Source organism: Protopterus annectens, chromosome 16.part0, assembly GCF_019279795.1.
Source record: "Protopterus annectens isolate FY-2018-M chromosome 16.part0, PAN1.0, whole genome shotgun sequence".
NCBI lineage: Eukaryota > Metazoa > Chordata > Ceratodontiformes > Protopteridae > Protopterus > Protopterus annectens.
In genome coordinates this window covers 802,556,244-802,581,902 of record NC_056750.1, presented here as the reverse complement: position 1 = coordinate 802,581,902, position 25,659 = coordinate 802,556,244, and the positions used below count along the sequence as shown (strand labels likewise).

General features: G+C 40.9%; 1 protein-coding gene across 1 annotated transcript in view; it reads right to left on the bottom strand.

The window, feature by feature from the left end:
- Nucleotides 1–25,659, bottom strand: part of LRSAM1 (leucine rich repeat and sterile alpha motif containing 1) — a gene marked incomplete in the record, with an annotated part of 1,381,442 nt that overhangs the window by 805,675 nt on the left and 550,108 nt on the right. The window contains 1 exon segment of the mRNA XM_044058294.1: nucleotides 21,702–21,792. Within this exon segment, the coding sequence (XP_043914229.1) occupies nucleotides 21,702–21,792 (91 nt within the window).

Here is a 25,659-nt window from a genome sequence, read left to right as displayed (position 1 = left end):
GGTAATTCCTGCTGAAGCGAGGAGGTTGACCTTGCAGAAAGTCTTTAACCGTTTGCATAGACTTGGCCTTATCCTCCATCTTTTTGAGCACTTCCTCTGCTTTGCTGATAAAAATACTGTCCTTATGTAAAGGTACATCTAAAAGCTTAGACTTGACAGGCTCTGGAAAGGGCTGTTCCCTGAGCCAAGCATGTCTTCTAAACAGATCATGTTGCTATAGCCCTGCAGAAGGCTTCTAGAATGTTAAAACCACAATGTAAAGAATGTTTATTAACAAGACTGGCAGAATTCCGCAAATCCTGCATATCCTTATTCTCTGCCAAAAGAGGCACACCTGCAATCTTTGACTTAATAGCCTCCAAGGTGTGCTGCTGATACTCAAGCATATGAAAAAAGGCAATTAGTAGACCCAATAGCAAGAGTGGCAGAGGTATAAACTTTTTTGCCCCACCTATCTAGGTTTCTAGATTCCCTGCCAGAAGGAACAGGATTCTTGGTAACAGTGGCCTTAACTCCTTTAGGGCCTTGAGAAAACCTCTGATCAGCCAACGGATTCCAGAAAAGAAACAAATGAGAATCAGGGACTCCATAGTACCTGTCAGGTTTCCTGGGAGCAGGAGGAACCGAATTTGGAGTCAAGGAATTTTCCAGAAAAACATCATCAACCACTTCCAACACTGGAGGAATAGCCAGAGGCGTATGCTTAGGCAAATCCAAAAACTCCCTGATCCTTTTCTTAGATTGGGGATAATCCTGACTTTCCCATTTAAAATGCTCCCTGACAGTATTCAAAGCATCACCAAAAGAGAAATCCTCTGGAGGAGAAGCAGAAGGAATGGATTCCTCTACATCTGAATCCTCAAAAGGAGAAAAAAACTCAGAAACTTCCACTTCATCAGCAGAAATGCTAGAAGTATCAGAACCTGAATAAGACAAAGCTACAGGAGAGGCATCCCTACCCCTTTTTGGAGGAGGAGGCTGTGAACCCCTAATAAGAGTCAAAAGGTCATCAGCCATTTTAACCATTTGAGAATGAGGGGAACGAGAGGAAACTGGAGACCGTTTCTTCACAGGCTTACGACTGGAAGATTTATCTGCAAATCTGAAAGACTCGGGAGGCCTGGCAACCGCTGAAGTAGTGGCAGAGGTTGTCGGTATGAGCTTGCTGTCCGAACGAAGAACAGAGGCCTTGGGCACCTGAGCCAGCTTAGCGGCTCCGGATCCAGCTGAAGAAGCAACAGGTGAAAGGTCAGAAGACAAAATGGAAGACGGAGGCCTGAGGGACTCGGAAATGGTCTCAACCGAGGCCTGTGGTTGAAAATCTGCAGACTGCAGGGGCTGCAAAGGCGCCTCACCGGCTACCGCAGGACTGACAACCAACTTAACATCATCTGAAGACTTGATCTTCTGAAGCCTGTGGTGGTCCTTGTCCTTACGCTTCTTAGGGATATCCGAAGCCTGAAGACCAGTGGACGCCATACCGACAAACTTAGGCCATACTCCAAAATGTTTAGCTAAGAGCTTAGCCCGACGATGAATAGTACGCAGATTAAAGGAAGCACAGAGGTCACAATTAGGAAAGTTGTGGTCAAGGCCTAAACAAATTATACAATAAGAATGAAAATCTCTATGGGGAATCTGCTTTCCACAGGTAAGACAATTATTGACTTTTTCTGACATTCGTTAAAGCAAGAAAAGAGGAGCTCCAACGAGGTACTTAGCTGTAGTTGACTTCAACTTTGTAGTCGGAAACCAAAAAGGTAAACTGCCGATTGGCACTTGTGCAAAAATGCTTCTGCTTCGGGCTCCGTGGCAAGGAAGACTAAGGAAGTGACATTGGCTGCCTCCTTTTGTATCGGACGTCCTGACATCCTTTACAACAGACAGCCGATGTCATATTTACTTACCTTTGGTATTCTGGCCAATAAAAAGTTACCATGAGCCCGTTAACCCATTGGTTAGGACAGCAACAGTGAAACACGATGAACATCTGAAAAACTGGGAGCTCTCATCTACAGACATGAACAGCAAGATACAAGTAGTAAAAACGTTTTAGTCCCTATAGTTTTATACACAGGTCAGGCATATTTTTATCAACCAGTGAAGAAGTTGTGCATAGTAATTAATAAAGAACTGAAGGATTTTATCTGGGAGGCTAAGGGAGAGTCAAGTGGGATAAGCTGATCCTTCCAATAGAAAAGGGTAGTTTAGGATTTTCTGATTTGAAGGAATATTTTAGAGCTATTCAGCTAAGGCTTTTATAGACAAGTTAATAAGAAAGCTACAGTTCAAAGTGGAAAGGGATGATGATGATGAAAGGGTAAAATTCAAGAAATGAGAGAGTGCAGAGTTTTAGATGCAGATCCTTAAGGAGAATAACAGTTATACATATTATATTCATAAAGTAGCAGAATGTATTCTAGAACTAAGCCAACATTGGAATGAAGAAAGAATCTGCTGATAAGGATGACTGCAGTTAGAGGTATACAGAACAGGCAAGAGAGGGCTAGAATTTACTGGAGGAATTGGCAAAGACCAAGGTATTGGGAACGGATAATTAGAGAGGGAAAGGTAATACAATGGGAAGACGCCAATAAGATATTTGGACTGCAGGCTAGAGACTGCCTTCCCTATCAGGGATTGACATCGGAGTATAGACAAACAGAAAGGGATAAGGGAATTATAAGTGAAATACCTGAAATGGTAGAGTTTTTAAATGAATCTATAAAAGAAGCTGCTGTTAAAAAAGGGATAATTAGTAGGGCATATAAAATACTGAACGACAACTATAGGAATCAATCAGAGGAGGTTAGAAAAGATTGGGAAGAGAAACTGGATAAGCAAATAACAAGGAAACAATGGAAGGATACGTGTATGACTTCCAAATATGCAACAGTCTAGAAAATTTAGGACTTTTTGCTTGGAAGCGTTTGCATAGGTATTTTTATATCCCAAGCAGATTCCAAAGAGTATGGCAATGGAAGCATTTGATTCCCTGATCCAATAACAAGGTTAAATTGAAGGATACATAAAGGATAAGAGGCAAAAAACAAACTGGGAGGGTTCTTCTTGGAAAACAAAGGAATCAGGCAGGGGTGTCCTTTTTCCCCATTGTTATTTGCGTTATATTTAGAACCACTGCAAAGAAAATAAAGGACTCAGAAATTCAAGGATATAATTGGCATGGTTCCTCAGGTAGATGGCAAATGTTGGAGGTGTGGTGATGAAGAAAGAGGTAACTGGGAATATATGTTTTGAGAGTGTAACAAGTTGGCAAACTTAAAAAATTCGCCACAGAGTACTCTGTAAGAATACTGAGTAAGCAAATCGGTGTGACTAAGGACATTTTATTTTTAGCTGGGATACAGGATTGCAGTTGTCTAGACATAGTAAGGCCTTAAGTTTAATTCTGGTGGCTGCCAAAAAAGCAATCATTAGAAAATAGAAATCAAAGTCTAAAACAATCGTATTTACAGTACTGAGTATTATAACAGAAATAAAAGAACTGGAATAGGGATCTTTGGAAAAAGGTAGGAGCAAATTACATAAAAAAATTGAAATTGTGGGAAGAATACATACACAAAACCTGTTTTAGAGGATGAATGAGGTTTAAGGGAAGGCAAGTATTGACCAACTTATGCAATGTTGGATCGATTATATTGTACAGAAGAATATATGGGATGTACAATGATTTAACTGTGGACATGTTAATACGGTTTGTTTTCTTTTAAATAAACATAAGTTTGCCTATGTTACAAGTGAGAATTAAAACAAAACAAACAAAAAGAATGCTCTACTGCAGAAAAAGAACTGGAGTGGCAGATTTGCTGGATGCATGCAAAAACCAGGACACGACTTTAGCTGTTGCATAAAAAGTGTGCTGGAATTTACGGAAGCTTAAACACAACCTGTACTATTAGCTGTGACTGCAGATCTTCCACACTAATCCACATCACAAAAATGCAATATTACACCCCCCCACAGATAACACCAAGCTCCACCCCCAACCATTTTCTGCCAAATGAATAAGGGCTCTAATTGTTCCTTTCCATCCACAACCTCTATTTATTTATTTATTTATTTGCAGTTGTTTAACCAGGATAGTCCATTGGGCCTAAAGAACCCGTTTTCAATGGAGTCCTGGGGAGAAAAGCTCCACATACAGATAATACAAAGATTATGTTACACACATAGTTTACATGAGAAATTAAAGAAAACCATTGTAGAAATTCTGGTTATAAGTAGACCAAAAAAAAAAAAAAAAAACTGGGGATTTATCAAGGGCCTTCAAAAGGGAATGCTATCAAGTTCTTGACAGAGGATGAGCCAAGTCCTGCATCCCACAACAGGCAAGGATTTTCTCCATTCCTACCAGATGACTTGAACTTTCAATTGTGGACAGACTAAAAAAGCAATTAAGTCTACTGTTTGAAATGCCAGATATCAAGTGGATTATTTCATTTGTATTTGCTTTTGCTTTGCATGTTCACTTGTGTATCTCGTGTTACACTTTTCAAGCATTTCCAGTGTTCAGAAAGTTACAGCTCATAAACACCTTTGCTTCCCTGTTTATAGATTTTTTCCAGACTGATTCCACTGCAGTCTTTATATTTTTTTCTGTTGTTTCTGCAAATCATTGTATTTTCTGGACATATTTAATATACTAGGCCAGCACATTTACCTCCTGACCTATATACATTGACAGTCTTTTTATCTACTGTCAGTGCCATACATAAGGAGTAAGTGCTCCCAGCATCAACAGTAGGCCCCTTCCAGCTGTGGTCAACATTTGGCTCAAAAGATCTGCTCACTCCAACAAATTACCTTGGCCAGGGAGAAAAGTCAACCAACAGTAAGCACCACCCCATTTATCTCCAGGAGGGGAGCACCACCACTTTGCAAAACCAACTCCCTCATAAGGGAAGAGTACTGGTTTACAAAATGATTATCTCATTGTGATTGCTAGAATTATCCCAGCGTAAATGAAGCTGAACATCACTATCACACACATCCTCGACAGAATTTGCACAGACTAAGAACATACAATATGTTATACTAGAACATGTGATTATGCTTATATTTAGTTTACAGAGAAATAAAATCAGTACTTTTAATACCCTTGGGGAAAGAATGACTTTATTATGCAATTCTAAGTATATTTGGGTATTTTCTTCCAGATATGACATTGATGAATCATAAGGCATTTAATTTCAGGTGTTAACCTGGGTAAGGTTCTTGATTTATTTATCATTATATCTGACAAATACAGTACTAAGCAGCTAACAAAAAATTGTTAAAAAAAAAAATCAGCATCTAAATGGAGATAACCGACAATAGTCCAAATGACATGCTTGGATGCTGGAAGACAGAATGTGTGTATTTTTAGACTTAATACATTGATTATTTTGAATTGTGACCAGAAAAAAAGAACAGGAGGATGGCTGCTCCTGGAGCCATGAACGATTCCAGCCACCACTACTTATGTGTTTGTTGTGGTTTGTTTTGTTTGAGATTGTTAACTGGGGAAGTAGATTGCTACACTATGGACCCATTTCAATCAAAGAGCAGGAATACAACAGCATCTACAAAAAAGGACAGAATCAAGAAAAGAGCAGAAACCATATACGATAACAATATTATACAATAACAATATTATACAATAACAATATTATACAATAACAATACTATACGATAACAATATTATCTATGCAATAGGAGGACATATGTAGGGCTCCCAAGAATGCAACAAAGTCAAGAAGGTTTACAATTTTTACTTGGAAGTATCTGCATATAGGTATTTTCATACCCCAAGCCGACTACAAAGAATTGTCCTCCGGTAGATGGCAAATGTTAGAGGGGTGACGAGGAAGAAAGAGGTAACTGGGAACATGTGTTTTGGGAGTGCAATGAGTTGATAGACTTTAAAAATTCCGTACAGAGTACTAGTCAGAAATGTTGGGAGCAAATATGAGTAACTAAAGAAATTACGATTTTAAGCTGGGACACATGATCTGAATTGCCTAGACATAGTAATGTTTTGTTAAATTTAATTTTGGCGGCTGCCAAAAAGCAATTACTAAAAAATGGAAATTAAAGTCTAAACCAATTGTATTTGAAGTACTGAATATTATAAAAGAACTGGAAGTGGGATCTTTAGAAAAGGGAAGGTGCAAATTACATAGAAATAAATTGAAATTATGGGTAATAATACAAGTGGTATAATGTTCAGGAGGAAGAGAAGTGAAGTTTAAGGGCGGGCAGGAATTCACAAATTTATGTAAAGTTGGACTGATGATTGAAAAAAAAAACATGTGTAATGTATAATGTATGCAAAGGGAAATGTTTTAATATGGTTTGTTTTCTTTTCTGTTAATGTATGTTTGCATAGGTCTTAAATGATTATTTCATAAAGGTGTTAAAAATAAGGATACAAGTATGATAAACATAACATGAAACTTTGTAAATATGTTTTATACAGTTTAAAAATTTTTCTACTTACAATGCTAATGATAATTGTACATCACCTTGAATCACAGTCCAAAATTGTACAGGAATACAACAGAAAACAATGGAAATCATTGGATTAATTTAGAAAAAAGAAAGATGAGAGCTTGCAAGTTTAAGGGAAAAAATGTAGTTAAAGTGAGAATAAATGCTGGCAGTATGTGTGAACAGAATTAAATTAAAGAACAGAGGTTGGTAGGGAAATAAGCTAACTACAAAATGAACGGTCAGAGCCACAGGTAGTTTGACAGGTGTCCTGGGCAGTCGAAACAACCCCCCCTCCCAAAAAAAAAAATAAAATGCTACGCTTGCACTTGACTGGCCGTTCTTAAACACCGCTAACAGCTTGCACCCAAAGCGAGCAGCCTTTTTCACTTCACTCTAGTTAACACCGTACTAAAGAGCATTTTATTTAACTTGACTTTTTATTGCTAATTTACAAAGAAGGAAAAAGAAAATCACATACCTCACTTTCTCTTTTCTTTGTGAATATTCTTTTATGATAATGACAAAGAAAAAAAAAATTAGCCAAAGGAGCCTGCTCCACTGGCAAATAGGAATAATACCCTGACTACTGCAGTAGTGACCCATGTTTAATTAGCAGCCTTAGTGCTGGGGGGGCAGTATTTGCCAGCATGCTCATCTGAGATTAATGAGTCGGGAGTTGGGTCTGGGAGGGGACCCAGAGAACTATGCTCGCATTCATGATTTTCTTCTTACGGATGGGCTGCTTGAATGGTAGCACACGTGCACCACCTATGGGTCAAGGTATTGTGTAGTACCCAGGGAGAGTGAGGAGCATACCAAAAAAGCCTCACTTTCCAGAAAAATAATAGAAATGAATGGACCAAGAGACTCTTTCCATTGGGAGAAAAGAATGGGTCAACAATGTTACTGGAGGGTGGTTGGTGGTCATGCAGGACTGGTGAATCAAAAATAAAAATTAAATTAAATTCTGTTGGACAAATACTATAGGTAGGTCAGACATATATGAAGACCCTCCTGTAGATTAGGGGATATGGACTTGCAAATCTTGACTTGTCTCTTGTAAACTAACTTGATGTAGCTGCTCTTCAGATCTTGGCCAAAACATTTTTTTAATTACAGTTCCTATTCTGTTTCCCTCATTTTATAAATAGTTTCTCTTTCATCCCCTCTCATCTGCTGTGATATTGATGCAGACGTTGGAAAGTATGTTTTTTAGCCATCTGTCTAGCTTCTAAGCCTTTTTTAATTTATTGTAAATTTGACAGTGCTCACTAATGTGTACTCACACTATTATATACAATTAAATTTACTCAAATTAATATGAAATCAAACTACAATTGTGCTTATACAATTAAATGTACTCATGCAAAAAATTGCCCTGCTCTGATTGTAGTTCCACATCATTTGAGTTTGTCTCACCCACACAGTTGCTCTCTGTGATCCCACCTTGCTTGGAAGTCACCAGTTGTTTCAGAGAACTGTTGCAAAAATGATTAAGGAGCTAGAAAGACTTGATACTATTCCAATGACACAACAGTATGGAGTAAGATCAATGAACAGCATGACAAAAGAATGATTACTGAAGAGAATAAGGTAACATCTTAAGATGAACAAATGTGCAAAATCAGAGCTAATGAGTGTGAAATACATGGCCATGTTTTAATTTCAAAAGGCTTTAACCTAGAGGAAGAAAAAGCTTCATCAGCAGTGCAAATGCCTCTTCGAAAGTATAAATAAGCATTCATGAGATTTCTTGGTACAACGGAGTATCTTAAACTTGCATTGTTCATCAGGTTGTCCCCATAGCCAATGGTTCCATTTTTGTCCCCCTTCAACAAGGGAAGCAACAGCCAAGTAGTGAGAAATCATCACTTAGGTAACCATCAGGGGTTTTTTTTACAACCCCCAACTCCCTAATGACAGCTGATGCAGCAAGTAAGGTCAGTGCAATAACCAACTTAAAATGGGCTATCATGCATGCTCTTGCACATACCTTTGATAGGGAGCATTTTACCTTGGAGGACTACTGTAAAAGCAGTGTATCAGAAGTCTGGCACATGTCTGTGTGTCTGTCTGCGGCACGTAATTCTGTCGAGCAGGAGTGGATGCAGCAGACAAGATCAACTACTCTCCTAGCTGCTTCATTCCCATGCCCAGAGAGAAAATATTTTCCATTTGCTAGCGTACAATTTTCTCGTAGAAGGTTTATGAGAAGACGTCAGGATATGTGTAACCGCAGGGGAGAAATCATGAAGCCTGACTAGGGATGGAAGTGGAGCAGCCACGCTGTCAAATTGAGGGTGTGGAGACAGGGATGGAACGCCCCTGACATGTGTCAGAAGGTCTGGTACTGGATCCAGAGTCCATGGAGCATCCAGAAGGTGAGGCCCGAGAAAGGGGAACCAAATCTGACGAGGCCAGTACGGAGTGATGAGAATCATTTTGCTTCCCAAAGTCTTTGCTTTCTGGATCACTTTCGATATTAGCGGAAAGGGAGGAAAAGCATAAAGAAGTCCCGAGGGCCAATTGTGGACAAGTGCGTCTCTCTGCTCCCCCCTGGGGGGGGGGGGGGATAAGGGTGAAGTAGCTACTGCATTTGGTGTTCATTGGGGTGGCAAACAGATCACAGCAAGGCTGTCCCCATTTGCGGAAAACCTGTTCCACGACTTTCTGATTCGGAGACCCTCGTGAGCCATCAAGATTGCCCTGCTGAGCTTGTTGGCTATCACACTGGTTCTCCCCAGGATATGCGTTGCAACTAGAAGGCGTTGGGAAGATATTGCCCACTGCCAAACATGTAGAGCCTCTCGATATAGGGGGTAGGATCTGGCTCCCCTTGCTTGTTTATATACCATACCACTGACATATTGTCTGGCTGGATTGCTATTGTCCCTAGAGGAAGAAAGACGTGAAGTGCTTACAATGTTAGCAGCACTGTTCTCATCTCTAGAACACTGATATGTAAGTGAGCCTTGTGTTCTTGCCATGTGCCTTGGACTGTTCTTCCTAGATAATGCCCCTACCCCACCCTATCTGGGAGGCATCCATGGTCACAGTGGCAACGGTTTGGGGAGGAATGAATGGCCTCCCTATCGTTACTTGATTGGACTGGATCCACCAACAAAGGTCCTTTTTGCAAGATTCTGCCAGTTGCTGAAGAGACCACTGGGAAAAGAGTAACCACAGTAAAATTCTCATATGTAGTCTGCCTAGCGGAACTAGAGTTATACTAGCGGCCATGGTTACCAGAAGTTTGAGCAAAGTCTTTGCTTTGACCCTGTGTTGGGGAAGCAGGCCTTATATTTGTCGTCTTAGATTTTGCACTCTGTCTGAAGGAAGGCGAGCCATCATTGCGACTGTGTCGATTTCTGCACCTATAAAAGTCACATATTGAGAGGGCGACAAGACAGACTTTTCCCCAATTTATAGTGATGCCTAGCTGAGTGCAGACTTGGATGGTTGAATCCCTGGCTTATAGAAGTAGGTGCCTGGTGGTGGCAGTCAGGAGCCAGTCATCCAGGTATGGAAACACTTGAGATCCAAGATGTCTCAAGTGAGCCGTTACTACCGCCATGCATTTGGTGAACACCCTAGAGGCTGTGGTGAGACCAAAGGGCAGAGCACGAAATTGGTAATGACTGGCTCCCAGCCGGAAGCGTAAATGACTCCTTGATGCTCTGTCCATTTTTATGTGGTAGTACGCATTTTGGAGGTTTATGGAGCACATCCAATTGTCTTTCCCTAACAGTGGGAGTATAGACAGCAGTGTTACCATTTGGAACTTGGACTTCTTCACTGTTTCATTTAACTTGATGAGATCCAAGATGGGCCTCCCGTCCCCTATTCGTTTTGGCATTAAAAAGAATCTTGAGTAAGTTCCGAATCCTATCTGGTCTGTGAGGACGGTTTGGACGACTCTCTTTTGAAGCAACTTTTGGACTTCTATAGTTGCTTGATACCTGTGATTGGGTGAAACATCTGGGATTCTCTTTGTTAGATGAGGTGGAAAAGAGAAGGATATGGAGTAGCCTCTGGAAATTCTTCTTTGTACCCACTTGTCTTGTGTAATGTCGTGCCAGGCTCCTGGGTACAAAGACAAGCAACCCCCGACTGGCTCCAGAGAAGCACAGCAGGGCCTCACTTCAGGAGCGCTGATAGGGACGTCCACGAAAGGAATTGCAGTCACCCTGGTTTTGCAGACCCCCCCGCCTCTAGGGCAACCTCTACCACTATTTCCACCTCCTCTGCCTCTGGAGAAGGAATCACCTTGTGCATCTGCAAAAAATCTCTGAGATTTCTTGTACCACATTTCTCCTCCTCTAAGACCTTTAGGGTATGGTCCAGAAGGGATGGAAAACCTACTTCGATGCCACACAGAGTCTTCCCTTCCTGCTCGCATCTGGCGAGTGCGTCTTTTACTTTTGGTCCAAAGAGAGAGGAACCGTCTACATTGGTAAATGTAGATTTGAAGGGCTCCGCAAAGTTACATAAGTCCCATGAGTGTCTCCTAAGGGAAACTTCTGAACCCACTGCCCTGCTTGCTCCATCTGCTGAGTAAGATACAACAGAGTTTTAGGTGGACAACTGAGCAGTATCCTTCTCAGGGACTCTTACAGTTAAAGTACCTTGGAGAGTATCTCCTAGCTCTTTTAGGAGATCTCTCTGAAGCCTAGTAAAATGGGTGAGGTAATTCCGTGATCCGAGTGTAAAAGCCACTGAAGAAAAAATACGCTTCCCGTATCTGTCCATCGTTCGAGACTCTTTGTTCGGTGGGTGGACAGATAAGGAAGTCTCTGCTAGTTCTTTCTTTGCGCCTGCTGCCACCACCATGGCATCTACAGGCACACCTTTGGTCAGGAACTCTTTTTCCCTAGGAGCCGAAAGGAATTTTTTCGGCCTTCTGGGGACTGGTTCCAGTGTCAGGAGTTTCCCACACCTTTCGACTCACCAAATCTAACAGCTCATCGAAAGGTGGAGACACCCAAGAGGCTGAAGGTTGAGACCTGAAAGCCTTCAGGTACACTAACTCTTCATCAGAAGGGGTGATGGTGGGTCAGCCGCCTCTCTGTTTCAGGATCTCTAAGATATCTATGAAGGAGTTATCATCGGAGGATGACCTAGGGGACCCTTCTGACTCCTTGAGGTCAGTGTCAGAGGTGATGGACTCATCAGGGGAGTCTACATGCTTCCTCTTGCAAGTTTTCTTCTGAGGAGGCTCCTCAGAAGGATATTCTGGGGAGGTGTCTGAAGACTGGGGACCACCCAAGGGGAGCTCCTGAGGCTGAGGTTCTCCACTGTCATGAGAGAGGGATGGTGCTGAGACAGAGGTTGGAGCTTGAGCGGGAAGAACATTGGTACCCTTGTGTAGAGCTGAAGATCTAGACAGCACGCTCCTCATCATCTCGAAAGCAGATCCCCCCGGCTCAAATGATACCACTGGTTCCGAAGTGGTGGACGTAGCCCCTGGCTCCAAAGCGATCGGCTCCAAGACAGATGTAGGATCAGAGCTCAGCTGAGCCAATGCACTGAGAGGTAAGCTCGGAAGCGAGGAAATTCAGGTCCGAGCCTCCCCATTGGGGCCAACTGGTGAACTTCGGCTCCTAGACACCAGGGACGGCACCAAAGGTGGTTGGGAGGGTGGCCTAATGGTTAAGGTGTTTGCCTTACAAACACAAGGTACAGGGTTTGAATCTCACAGGGAATAATTGGCTAGGCTTAAAATGGCTTGCAAGGGCAGTTAGCCTAGTACTAATCTGTCTGTCTGTCTAGGTGTTGGAGCAGAACTCGGCTCTGAGAAAGACACTTGGGGTACTGGAACCGATGGTTCCAGAACAAACTGCACTGATAGATCTGGCTCCAAAAGACACCGGTTGGAGGAGGAACAGAAGCAGAAAATACGGCCTTAAATGTCTCCGGAACTGATTGGGTCAGAGCAGACAACAAATTTACTAGCGCCGACTAATTCAAAAAAGTCTAAGCACCACCCTCTCGACATCCTCCTCAGAAAGACTCCTGGAGGATCTGGAAGACAAGGTAGGGGATCGAGATCTCTACAAAATCTGAGAGTCGGGGATACTGGTAATAAGTCTTTTGACCAGCTCCGAGGTATGGATCCAGCTATAGGCTCTGAAAAACCTGGGGCCGAAACTGGAAGGTCTACATCAATAACCTCAACTGGCTCCGAAGGCAGAGGAGCCAAAGAGGTTGAAGGTTTGTTAATTTTGGTAACTTTCTCTGGAGGTCCTGATTTAGCAGTTGGTGTAGGAGACTGTCTTTTCACCGACTTAACCTTCTCTTTTTTAGAAGATGGAGACCTGGAGTGAGAAGAGGAAGAACTAGCTAAATCCTCCTCAAAAGAAGGTTTAAAATCAGTTTGTTCTTCCTTTTCTGGAGAACCCAGGAACTAAAAGAATGGCAGAAAGTACATGTCTCCTGTAGATGTATGGCTCCCAAACAATAAACACTAATACTATGCCCGTCAGTCAGGGACATTTTAGGCATTTCTTGAAACCCAAAGGTTTATGGTCTTTAGTTTCTTTAGACATAACTATATCAACAACAATTATAGACTATAAATGTAGAAAGATAATGAGAAGAGAGGACAAGGTCCTCTAACTTAAACGGGCCTTGCCCTGCACAAGAAACAACACACAAAGGAGAAAGACAACAGAGGACAAGGTCCTCTAACTTAAACGGGCCTTGCCCTGCTCAAGAAACAACACACAAAGGAGAAAGACAACAGAGGACAAGGTCCTCTAACTTAAACAGGCCTTGCCCTGCTCAAGAAACAACACACAAAGGAGAAAGACAACAGAGGACAAGGTCCTCTAACTTAAACAGGCCTAGCCCAGAACAGAGGGGTAGGCGAGACAGAGAATAACAAGCAACAGAAAAAGGCTAGAGTAGGTTCTAATTAAAAAACAGACCAATGCCTAAGAAAAAATTAGCAATATTAGCACAATAGAAAACAAGGGGATATCACTAAGTAAGGCCTGCAGAAGTGACAGCCAGCAATTAGCAACAACAATTTGCAATAAAACTTCAAAACACACTAACTACTTGCAAGTTAACAACAGTAAGCTATTAATACTAAACTAACAATCAAAGTAAAAAAAGATCACTATAAATATTTGAAGAAAATATTCCAACTTAGCCATAGCCAAGAAAGAGAACACTTCTGAACTCGTAGAGTGGCAAACGAGATCTGAGGATTGTTACTAGTGCATTATGGGATACCTACTTTGCCACGAGCCAACTTAGAGACTTCAAGCTTTGTAAACGGCAGAGTCAGAGCCAAACCCATATGTAAGAATGAAGGCGAGATAGGACTACAGAACATCATTGGCTCCAGATGACTGTAGTTATTAAAGCAACACCCTGATCTTATGTGCAAAAATGAGATTAGGGTGTTGATAAATGGTTGGTAGATAGACTTGGCTGTGAAGTATATCATAGGAAAAGTGATGTAAAGAGCAGATACGTTTAGCAGTTTATTTGGTAACTTTTTGAAATGTCAGGACCCACTTTACAGAGTCTTGTAATATGGAGATTGAATGGCCAAAAACCTATTTATATACACTAATTGCAAGATGGCCATTTCTCGGAATATTACCATTTCGCTGAGGTATGGTGATCCTGGAGTAGCTACATAAATGTTCAGGGGAGTTGGGGGTGTTCACCTGTATTGGGAAGGTGCAGAGGCTTGCCCCACCCCCCGCAAAAAACAAGTGTAAAGGAGAAGAGCAACATTTAGTCTTCTGCATTTTTGGTCTGAATGCCAACATTTCAAAACAGAATAAGTTCATTTGCAAAAGCAGAAAGATGACTTGCTTGGCAATGAACTGGAAATTAAATGTATAATTCCATAGCTGAGTATGACTCAATAGAAGAGTAAAGAGGCTCAGAAATCTACTTCAAGTGTTTCTAAGACACAAATGCTATCTCCAGTACCTAGCTCTGTCCATTTCAGGGCTGCAGGTGAGATGAAGCTATCCCAGCACACAGCTGGCACAAGGCAGAGAAAATAATCCTGGAGAGGATGCCAATCTACTGTAATACTATGACCTTACTCTCTCAAAATAAGCAGTGCTAAAGTACAGTTGTGTACCTACCATAAATGTAGATGTTTGAGTGTATTCACTGTTGCAGTCATTACAATTGGGTTATCCTGCTGGCAGGCTACCCACAGTCGGCCTGAATTCCAAAGTCCTGGTCCGGCGTAAGTTGCTGTCACTTCCTCCCTGACGTCAGTGCGCCAGGGGTATAAAAGATGCAGCAGACACCATTTTCTTCAGTTTTTCTTGCCCCAGATGTCAGGTGCCCCCTAAAATGGTAGGCTAAATTATGCCAATAAGCATGCATACACCAAAAATCAACTTTTCCTTCACCTACAAGCAAATACACCACATAGGTTGCATAGAAGAAGTACAGATAAGTCCCAGCAAAGGAAAGGGGAATGGTGGGTGGGTAACCTGGACTGCAACAGTGAATACACTCGAAATCTACATTTATGGTACTATGCTCATCGTGTTTCACTGTTGCAGTCATTACAATTGGGTTGAATCCCAAAGCTAAGGTTGGGAGGCTGGTGCTAAATAGGATTAGGAGAGGCTATGAGGCCCTGCAGAATTGCAGTGGCAAAGCCTGCTCTGGATTTAGAGTAGAGAGGTAAGTGAACATGCTTTGTAAAGGTGTGCACTGAACTCCAAATTGCAGCCTCTAAGATGTCTTTGGTTGGTACTCCTCTCAGAAAGGCTGCTGAAGTGGCTGCTGCTCTGGTTGAATGTGGCCTAATGCCCTTAGGCACTGATTTGCCATGCTGTGAATAGCAGAAACAAATGCAGTGGCCTATCCACTTTGAAATAGTCTGCTTTGTGATAGGCTTTCCTTGTGATCCTACAGCATATGCTACTAGAAGTTATTCAGTTTTTCTGAAAGCTTTGGTTCTGTCCAAGTAGAAGCATAGCTGCATGTGAATGTCCAAAGAATGTAGAAGTCTCTCACCCTTATTCTGTGGGTTTGGATAAAAAATAGGCAAATTAATCGTTTGGTAAGGGCCACACTGGATGCTACCTTAGGCATAAATGTAGGGTTTGTCCTCAGAGAAACTCTGTCAGGATAGAAAATGATAAAAGGTAACACAGCCATGAGTACCTGTAACTCTGAGACTCGTCTAGCAGAGGTTATTGCTAGGAGCAGAGCTGTTTTCCAGGATAAGAATTTTATATCAGCTTTAGAGGCTGGCTCAAACGGAGGCAGTGTGAGTTTTTTCAAGACATAGTTGAGGTTCCATGCAGGTATTGGTGCTCTCCTTGGAGGTCTTATGTTTTTGGCCCCTCTGAGGTACTGCTTTAGTAATGGATGAGAAAAAATAGGTGGTTCTGTATTGTAATGAGCTGAAATGGCAGAGGCATGAATCTTAACTAATGAAAAGGAAAGGCCTTTATCCAGCATCTCAGTTCGGTATTGTAAAATCTGAGGGATATTTGGAACAATCTTGTCAATTCCTTGTGCCTGGTTCCAAGCACAGAATCTCTTCCATTTTTCTGCAGAAGATTTTCTGGTGCTAGGCCTCCTAGCCTCCAAAATAACATCCATCACCGCTTTAGAGATGTGTCTTGAATGGCTACATTATCCGCCATGCTGCCAGGTTTAAGGTCCTGAGTTGGCTGTGCAGTATCTGATTGTTTTGTTGGGTCAATAAGTGAAGAATTTAAGGTAATGTCCAGGCTGGGCATTGAGACAAGCTCTTTAGGATTGGGTACCAGTGCTGGTGGGGCAGTCTTGGGCAATCAGTATCATTTTTGGCTTCTCTTGTCTGACCTTTAGGAGTATCTTTGGGAGGAGAGGCAGTGGAGGAAAGGCATATACTGTTTGGTTTTTCCAACTGAAAGATAGAGCATCCACTTTCCATGCTTGCTTGTGATAAGTCCTTGTGCAGAATCTCTGTAGTTGGCAGTTGTGAGGGGAAGCAAATAGGTCTATGTCCAGGCATCCCCATTTCCTTGTTATCATGCTGAAGACTTGTGGATCCAATTTCCACTCGTGGGGATCCATTAGGTTTCTGCTTAGTTCATCTGCCAGAGTATTTATCTTTCCTGGCAGGAATTGTGCTTGCAGATGTACTTGGTAAGTCAAAGCTGTGTCCCACAAGTTCATGGCTAGTCTGCAGAGGGGGTAGGAATGTGTGCCTCCCTGCTTGTTTATGTACCACATGACTGTAGTATTGTCCGTCCTTATCACTAGTTGTCCTGGATGAAGTAGATCCTTGAAGGCTGTCAGGGCATTTTGAACAGCTAGCATCCCTTTTTGATTGATATGTAGATGCATTTGACTTGCGGACCATGTGCCCTGAATACATCTTCCTGCCATATGGGCCCCCCAGGCATAATATGATGCATCTGTTGTTAATGTCTGCCTGGCTGTGGTTAAGGTGAATGGCTGTCCAGTGTTGTGGTGACAGGCCTTTGCCCACCATCGAAACTCCTGTTGCAGGCAGGGAATGAAGGTAATTATTGTTTCCAGGCTGTGGCAATGTTGAGCCCAAACACTTTTTAGATACCACTGAAGTTTCCTCATATGCAGTCTTGCATATGGAATTAGCAGAATGCAGGATGCCATGAAGCCCAAAGCCTGCAGACTTTTTCTTGCAGATAACTGGGTCTTTGTTGCCAACATTTTGAAATAGGTAGTCAGTTGTCTTTGTCTGGTGTGAGATAAGCCATCTGGACAGTTGTATTTAAGCTTGCACCCAGGAATATTATCTCTTGAGAGGGTACGAGTTTTGATTTCTTTCATTTACTGTGTACCCAAGGCCTGTTAGTAATCTTTTTACAAACGCCAGATGCTGTAGTAGAATGTCCTTGTTCTCTGCTTGAATAAGGCAATCGTCCAAGTAAGGATATATTTGCATTCCTCTTTGTCTGCAAAATGCAATTACTGGTGCCAGGCATTTTGTGAAGACCCTGGGCACAGTAGATAAGCCAAAGGGCAGTGCAGAGAATTGGTAGTGCATTGAGCCAGCTATCTGAGATATCTTCTGCATGATAGTCTGATTGGGACATGCAGGTATGCCTCTTTTAGATCTAAAGTCACAAGTCAAGCCTTCTTGCCCAGCATGGGCAGAAGCTGCTGCAGAGTTAACATTTTGAATTTTGGAATATCCAGAAATGTGTTTAGGACAGACAGGTCCAGTACTGGTCTCCAGGTTTTGTCCTTTCTGGGCACCAAGAATAGTCTTGAGTAAAATCCTAGTCCCTGCTCTTGCTGTGGTACTTGCTGTATGGCCCTCATGCCCATGAGGGATGAAACTTGTTTTTGTGCCTCTGCCCATTGATTGTGTGGCAAGTCTGGCATACCGTTTGCCCTTGGCAGGGTGTGAAAGTGGAACCTGTAGCCTTGTGACATGATATTTAAGATCCATTTGTCCTGGATGATCATGTGCCAAGTTTGTGAAACTAGTGCTAGTTTTTCCCCCAAAGGAGCTGCCAGAAGATAAGTGCTTGGTGCTGGCAGGGGAAAGTCATTGAGACTGTTTCCTGTATGGCTGTGATTTTTCCTCTCCGCTTTTGGAGGTAGAAGCACCCCATTGTTTAGGCCTGTATGAGCCTTGGGGCTGTGATCTGCCTCTGGGGTGTCTGTATCTGCCTCTTTGTGGCCTATCCGACACTGGAAAGGACCAATTCTTTGTAGGCCAGTTCCTGCTAAATCTGGGAGGCTGTACCTGTAAGAAATCCTTGACTGTTTGCATAGATTTAGCTTTGTCTTCCATTTTCTTCAACACCTCTTCTGCTTTAACACCAAACAAGGTATCATGCTGTAATGGAGCATCTAATAATTTTGATTTAACATGATCAGGCAGATTCTGTTCCTTTAACCAAGCATGCCTCCTAATGACAGAACCCGTAACAGCGGCCCTGCAGGAGGCCTCTAGAGAATCAAAACCACATTGCAAAGTATGCTCTCCCACTTGTTCAGCTGCATGCAATAAATCCTGCATTTCTTTGCTTTCTGCACATTCTAAAGTTGTCAACATTTTCTGTTTCAGCAGTGACATAAGATATTGCTTAAGCATATGAAACTGACAATTTAAAGCCCTTTCCAGCCAAGGTAGCAACAGTGTAAATCTTTTTCCCCTATCTGTCCAGGGCCCTTGAATCCCTATCCGATGGAACAGGGTTTTTTGCTGTGGAGGCCTTGACCCCTTTGGGACCCCGAGAAATAGTTTCTGGGTCAGCAGCAGGGTTTTTATAAAGAAATTTATGTGAATCAGGAACCCTGTAGTATCTGTCTGGCTTAACAGGAGCTGGTGGTAAAGAGTCAGGAGTTAGACCGGACTCTGAAAATACATCTACAATGTCTAAAACAGGAGGAATAGCAAGGGGCCTGTGTTGAGGCAATAAAAGGAAGTCTCTGAGCCTTTTCTTGGATTCCGAGTAATCTTGGCTCTCCCAGTGGAAGTGCTCCCTCATAGTATGCAGAGTCTCCCCAAAAGAATAATCCTCAGGAGGAGAGGCTGAAGGGATAGACTCTTCAGCATCAGAATCCTCATATGGAGGAAGAGAATATTCCTGTTCAGAAGAGGAATCAGAGGAAATGGAAACCTGATCTGAAGATTCATATTCTGTCTCTTGCCTAAGCCTCTTATCAGGTGGGGGATGGGAACCCCTGATCAAATTAATTAGGTCTTCGGCCATTTTAAGCATCTGTTTTTTTAGGCATGGAGGTCTGTCCAGGAGAATGTTGTACTTGTTTCTTTGTCTTTAGAGGTGCTTTAGTCTTTGCCTTTGAAGCTGAAGTTGTTTTCACATATAACTGTGTAGGCCTGAAAACACCCTCAGAAGCAGATGCCTCCTCAGCGGCTCCAGACCCATCTGTGGGAATAGTTTCCGAGTGTCCAACACCTAGAGTTTCCAGCGGCCTAGTCGGCTCCACGTGGGAGTCGGTAGCGGCCTGCGGCTCTGAGGTAGCGGGCGTCAGGGGCTGCGAAAGCGCCTCACTGAGAACCGGCGACAGGCCTAGTGGAAGCCTTGTCATCAGTTTTGGACCTCGGATGCCTGTCCTTTTCTTTTTCTTTGCGTTTTTATAAACTCCAGTTGTCGGCTGTTCCGACGGCATTATATAATTAAATCTTCTGCCAAAGTAATGAAATGCAAAATCGTACAGACACTTAATAGTGTGTTGGCTAAATCTAGCAGAAAACCGACAACTAGCAACGTCGTGGTCAGGGCCTAGGCAAGGAATACAGTAAGAATGAAAATCCTTATGAGGTATTTGCTTCCCACAAGAAATGCAATTATTAACTTTTTCTGACATCGGTCTGGAGCAAGAAAAAAGTTTCCCCAATGGGGTACTTAGGTTTAATGAAGACTTCGGATCTGAAATTCGAACTTGAAAATCTCAGAAGTCGGCCAACTGGCACTTGCGAACTGCTTTTGCTTCAGGCACCGCGCGGCAAGAAAAACTGAAGAAAATGGCGTTGGCTGCATCTTTTATACCCCTGGCGCACTGACATCAGGGAGGAGGCGACGGCAACCGACACCAGACCAGGACTTTGGAATTCAGGCCGACTGCGGGTAGCCTGCCAGCAGGATAACCCAATTGTAATGACTGCAACAGTGAAACACGATGAACATCTGGTATAACATTTACAGCCTGGTAACTCATTAACACATCTGAGCTGTGGAATGTCATATCTCTAAACAGCCATATCCCTACATTCCACAGTATTTTCTGAAAAAAGTGAAAAAGCATACACCAAACAAAAGTACAGAGAACACTATTTAAAAGGGGTGTTGTACAAGTACTTAAAACCCCCTGTCTTGAAGCCAGGGACTTGAGCATCTTGTACCTCGGGTAGGCTGCTGCCCATGCTTGAAAAAGAATATGATTTCAAGCAAGCAGCTGCCTCCGCTTACCCGAACACATTATTCGAGATCCAGTGAAGTTAAGTGCAGCATCTGAAGTGAGGAAGTGGGTGTGGGTGAGAGCATGAATCAGGGTAACTGTGGGGAAAGGGGAGCAGGATTTTAGGTTGCGGGAGTGGAAAGGGAGTCTTACAGATATGGAGCAGGAAGGGGGATCTTAGGGTAAAAAACCACAAAGAGAGGTTTAAGGTTAGAGTTACAGTTTATGGTAAGGCTATGGAAGCAAAGTAGCTACAGGAGATCAAGTTAGTTTGAGTCTGAGTGTAGTAGACCCATTTATAAGGTACAAATAGCAACATTATCAATAAAAAGGTCTTCTCTACAGTGGTAATAGTCAGTGCATTCATAGCCTATGTCAGTGTTGTAATAATATACTGTAATGCACACAAACACATCATTTTATTTTTCCCTAAAGTTTACACGCAGCTTTTTCATATCTTGGGAACTGTACATGCTATAAACAAAATGTCAGAGCCCTTTTGTTCAGCCAGACTTGAGGCTTCATATGACAAAAAACTCCTTTCAGAGTTCTTATTTACTGATAAATTTACAGAAATATGAGCAGTTATCCTTACTTACATAAATAACACTAAATATTTCTCCGTATGTACAACTTATTGTGCAAATATCAACAACTATATTGTTCAACATTGTCTAAGGCTTTACCTGCTGCCAAGTAATATTTTTAAGTCACTCAGTTGTGGAAATATTAAAGTGCATATGGAAATATGGCATATCCACATATCTGCAATACAGCACACTATACATTATACGGAGGGCATACTGAAAAGTGGACTCTAAAATATTTAACTCAATTGATTTTCTCATCATTAACATCTGTAGCTAAACTTCAACTGCCTCAGCACTTTACCAGTTGCCAATTTACAGTAATAATTACAGTAATTATTAAAGGACCGGGATTTCCAACAGTACATTCTCGTGGTGACTCCACATGCTGAAACCTGATATTATAGTACAAAACTCTAGCAAAAGAATTACATTTACAAACAAATATGCTCACTGGCATTGAATTCTCTTTTAACATCTTATGATCTCCTTTCCAAACATATTAAACTAAATAAATACAACTGTAAAACTATACAAAATTCATTATAGATGGTATTTTGAGGACAACTGCAGAACTCAAATCTACAGGTCTGTACTATTCAATGAACCCAAGGAAAATAAGCAAAGGAACACAAAACTAAAGATCCTGAATGAACAGAGCAGAAATTATACAGATTAAAAAATAAATAAATAAAATATAAATATATATAAACTTACCTTCACAAAGGAACTTCTTTATGCTCTCTGTACCACCACAGCATATGCCCACTGGAGGGTATGTAATGGAATTTGTATCCAGCACGAGGGTCTTAAAAAAATAAAAAGAAGCTGTTAAAAACTACACCTTTGCTTCTTTGTAAATTAAGGTGTGATGTAACTTGTCAAAAAGCAGATCTCGAGATGGAACTTTGAGCAAACCACACACACAGGACTTAATCACTACACACTACAACCAGATGGGAGAATTTCTAGCTACTAGTTTACTAACAGGAGCTATTACTGACAGCAGAAAATGTCTACGTTTTAATAACAATGTACAAACTATTAAGGGGAAGGAAAGAAGAAATCCCAAAAATTTGCTTAAGAAGCCAGAAATAAAGCAAAAGTCCCACTATCAAAGAAAAGTGAGGTCAGAAGTACAATAGGAAGCAATGACAATGTGGTACAAGGGTCTGCATGATGTCCACCGTCCCTTCTCAAAGGGTGGCTGTTACAAATGGATACTGTCACAGAAAGTTAAAAGTGTAATCATTAAGAGGGATATGTTTTATACTGACACCTTCCATATCACCTTTTATTAAATTTTCAAATGTTAAAAACCAGCTCCTGAAATATACAATATCTAGTATTAATCAAAAGGACAACTTTGAGCAAAAGTTCTGCAACGTAATACAGCTGACAAACAATTATACACAATTAGGAAGGAATATCTGATATTTGTGCAGGAGACGTAAGCCTGCACTGTGAACCCCTGATAATTCAGTACACTAACTGCAAGGTTACACTACCTCAGAGAGAAAGCAGATATTTGGTTTTATAACAGATAAATGGTCTTTCATCTGCTAAGCACTGTGACCTTCCAGTTATTACTTTTAGTTAAAGGTATGTAGGAAGGGAGCCAGGGGCTAAAGTTGCAGCAAAACAATAGGATGCATTTAATCAAAGTTGCATATATTTCTTATTTTGTTAGTAATTCTACATAATGGAGTCTCATTGTGGGCAAAAACAAAAGTAGAAAGGTCACAAAGAAAAGCCATAAAGGTAAAAACAAAAGACCCAGGCAAACCAGATCTCCACTGTGTGATAACTTAAACCTCCTTTGAAGGTTGCCTATGGGAAATATACAAGTAAACCCTTAAGGGCCTACAAATGTTTCAGCTACATTGCTTCTGAGCAGTCACCAACAGTTTACCTTTAATAAGTCTTCACCGATGCTTTCAGGCCAATAAAGCGACCCCACTACCTATAGGATGGGACACGTTTATAGCTACAAGCAGAAATGGTGAATACAGTATACCATACGTACTAGTACTTTCCTTGGTATATATGTCAGTATTATAATAAAATGGATCTCTGTTTGCCTCAACAAATACACAAATGTTGTTAATCAGTGTTAAACAAGACAATGTATATAAAAACATCTGTTGTATTCTCCACCTTTACTAGAGTACAATACCACAACAGCCAACTTGCAAGAAGCAAACTGATAAACAATGACATTATGAGACAGACTGCAGTGACTGGTGCAAGGGCTAGCACACTCGCCTTTGGTGCAGAAGGCTGTGGGTTCAATTTTCTAACTAGGTATGTGGATTGCTGACACTGCACTACAGCAAGGTGGTGCTTTACTCCTCTGCTTGAACTGGTGGTAGAACAGGTTGATGTTAAAGCTCCTATGGCATTTACTGAAATAAGTAGGAATCCTTTATTTACCACAAAATAAACATTATTTGCAGGCTCATGCATACACATTTCTACTTTTTTACTAGTTATAATTTTTCTTATAGCATCCTCATTGTTATTCTTCCAAAATGGACCTCCAATCCTCCTTCCACAACCATAAACTAATTTCCCAAAATAGCTGCAAAAATCCATTTCCCATTAAACAAAAATATCACTCTTTCATTCCAAACAACCTCCATTACATTAAATTCTTATTTACCCTTCTCACATTTTCTTTCCTCTTGTTCTTATACTATCCATGCATAATCACATTCATATCAATGTTATTTATGTCATCAACATTCTCAGAAATGTCTTCACACACCTGTTCCCAAAGTTTCACCACGCATTTACATTTCTAAAAAAAATCCTGCTCTGTTGTCTCTTTCTCCCCACAAAGGAAACACATTCCCCTTTACTGGTAATCTACTTATTACCAGTCACTGTAAGAAATCCCGACACTCTACTGTTTTGATGCATCATTTTTTCCTTACTTTAATGGCAGCTTTGATCACTACTACTAGTAAATTTTCCAATAGATTTACATCATCATCATAATAATAATGTTTTGTCACATTATTATACCACATTCCTTTTATCTTTCTTTATATCATCAGTTATTTTCCATGTTAGTACTTGTCCTTGATAATTTTTAATTTCTTCATTTACAAATTCTTTTCCCCTTTTTCTTATTATCATCTCGCAGAACGTTTTGCACTTACATTTAAATATTCTTATTATTAATTTCTCATTTGTTTACTTATTCTATACAAGTTTAAAGAAGAAGCAAAATAAACAACTGGATTTAGCAACCACACTCCCACTTCATCCTCACTTTTATACAACACACCTCTTTTCACCTAGTTTAACCTTGAACCCCAAATGAAAGAAAAGTACCAACTGCACAACAATTTCCTATTAATATTTTTCTAGGATTATATAAACATTTGACATATATGCCATTTTCCCATCAATACAGAATTAATAAAATAAACTTTTTCCCGAATGCCAATCGATATATCCTTCACAAAAGACACATTTCTTTCATTTCTTTTATTAAAACCTCTCATTGTTTATTTAGTTATTTATTTATTTTATTTTACATTTGCTGACTGGGAAGGTCTGACTGGATATATGTCCATTTTCAGTAGAGGCCCAGAGAGAAAACCTCCATACAGAAGACACAAGACAGAACAGCATAATACAATGTAAAATACAACAGAGAATTACAATCCAGAGGAATTGTTACATATTTACATAATGAAACCATTCCACTATTAGTATAATTCAAGACAGAGGTTATACAATATATTTGTAGGTCATTTTCCAAGTTCCCAGCCCAACATTCAAAAAGTTCATATATATTTGTGTGTTTCTTTATAGGTTACTTAAAATACATTCTAGATTTCAATTAAACATGTTAGTACGGAGTAATTGCATTATAACTACACCATTTTCCCCAGTCTTATCCCTAACAAAGACATTTCATTCATTGCAAAATACAGACCCCAATGTTCACCACCTCACCCAAACCCTTACTATTACATTTATTCAAGGTAATTTCCCATTTTCTTTAAACATCCATTCAGACAAACCAACACTTCCCTTGTCCATACTTGTATTCGTCCATATATATATATATATATATATATATATATATATATATATATATATATATACACACACACACACACACACACACACACACACACTCACACACTTAGCAACTGCAACTGCATTGTCTGCATATTTCAAAATTACTGGAATCACCACCTCATGTTGTATCACTTATCTAGCATCTTTCAATTTATAAACTACTTTCACTCACCACTGCATTCATTATCAATGCAAGTAATATTCTACTCATGGGACATCCTTGTCTTATACCACATTTTACGCACACTTCTTTTTTTCAACCACCCAGCCACTAACCGTCTATGATATGCTGACATACACACACACTCCTAATTTGACTGCCTATGCCATATTTCTCCATAACATCCCACAAATCATCATATCCTACTGTATTAAATGCTTTGCTGATATCACCTACCATGTTTCACATCCTCCCTTTCACTTATATCATCCACAATTTCTTTCACAACTAATAACAATTCTTGACATCCCCTCCCTTTTACACCATATATACGTCCTTCTATAACATCCCATATCCTTACTTCTACTCTCCTCTGTACTATTTTCATAAAAATCGTACAATTAGTGTTTAGTGTGA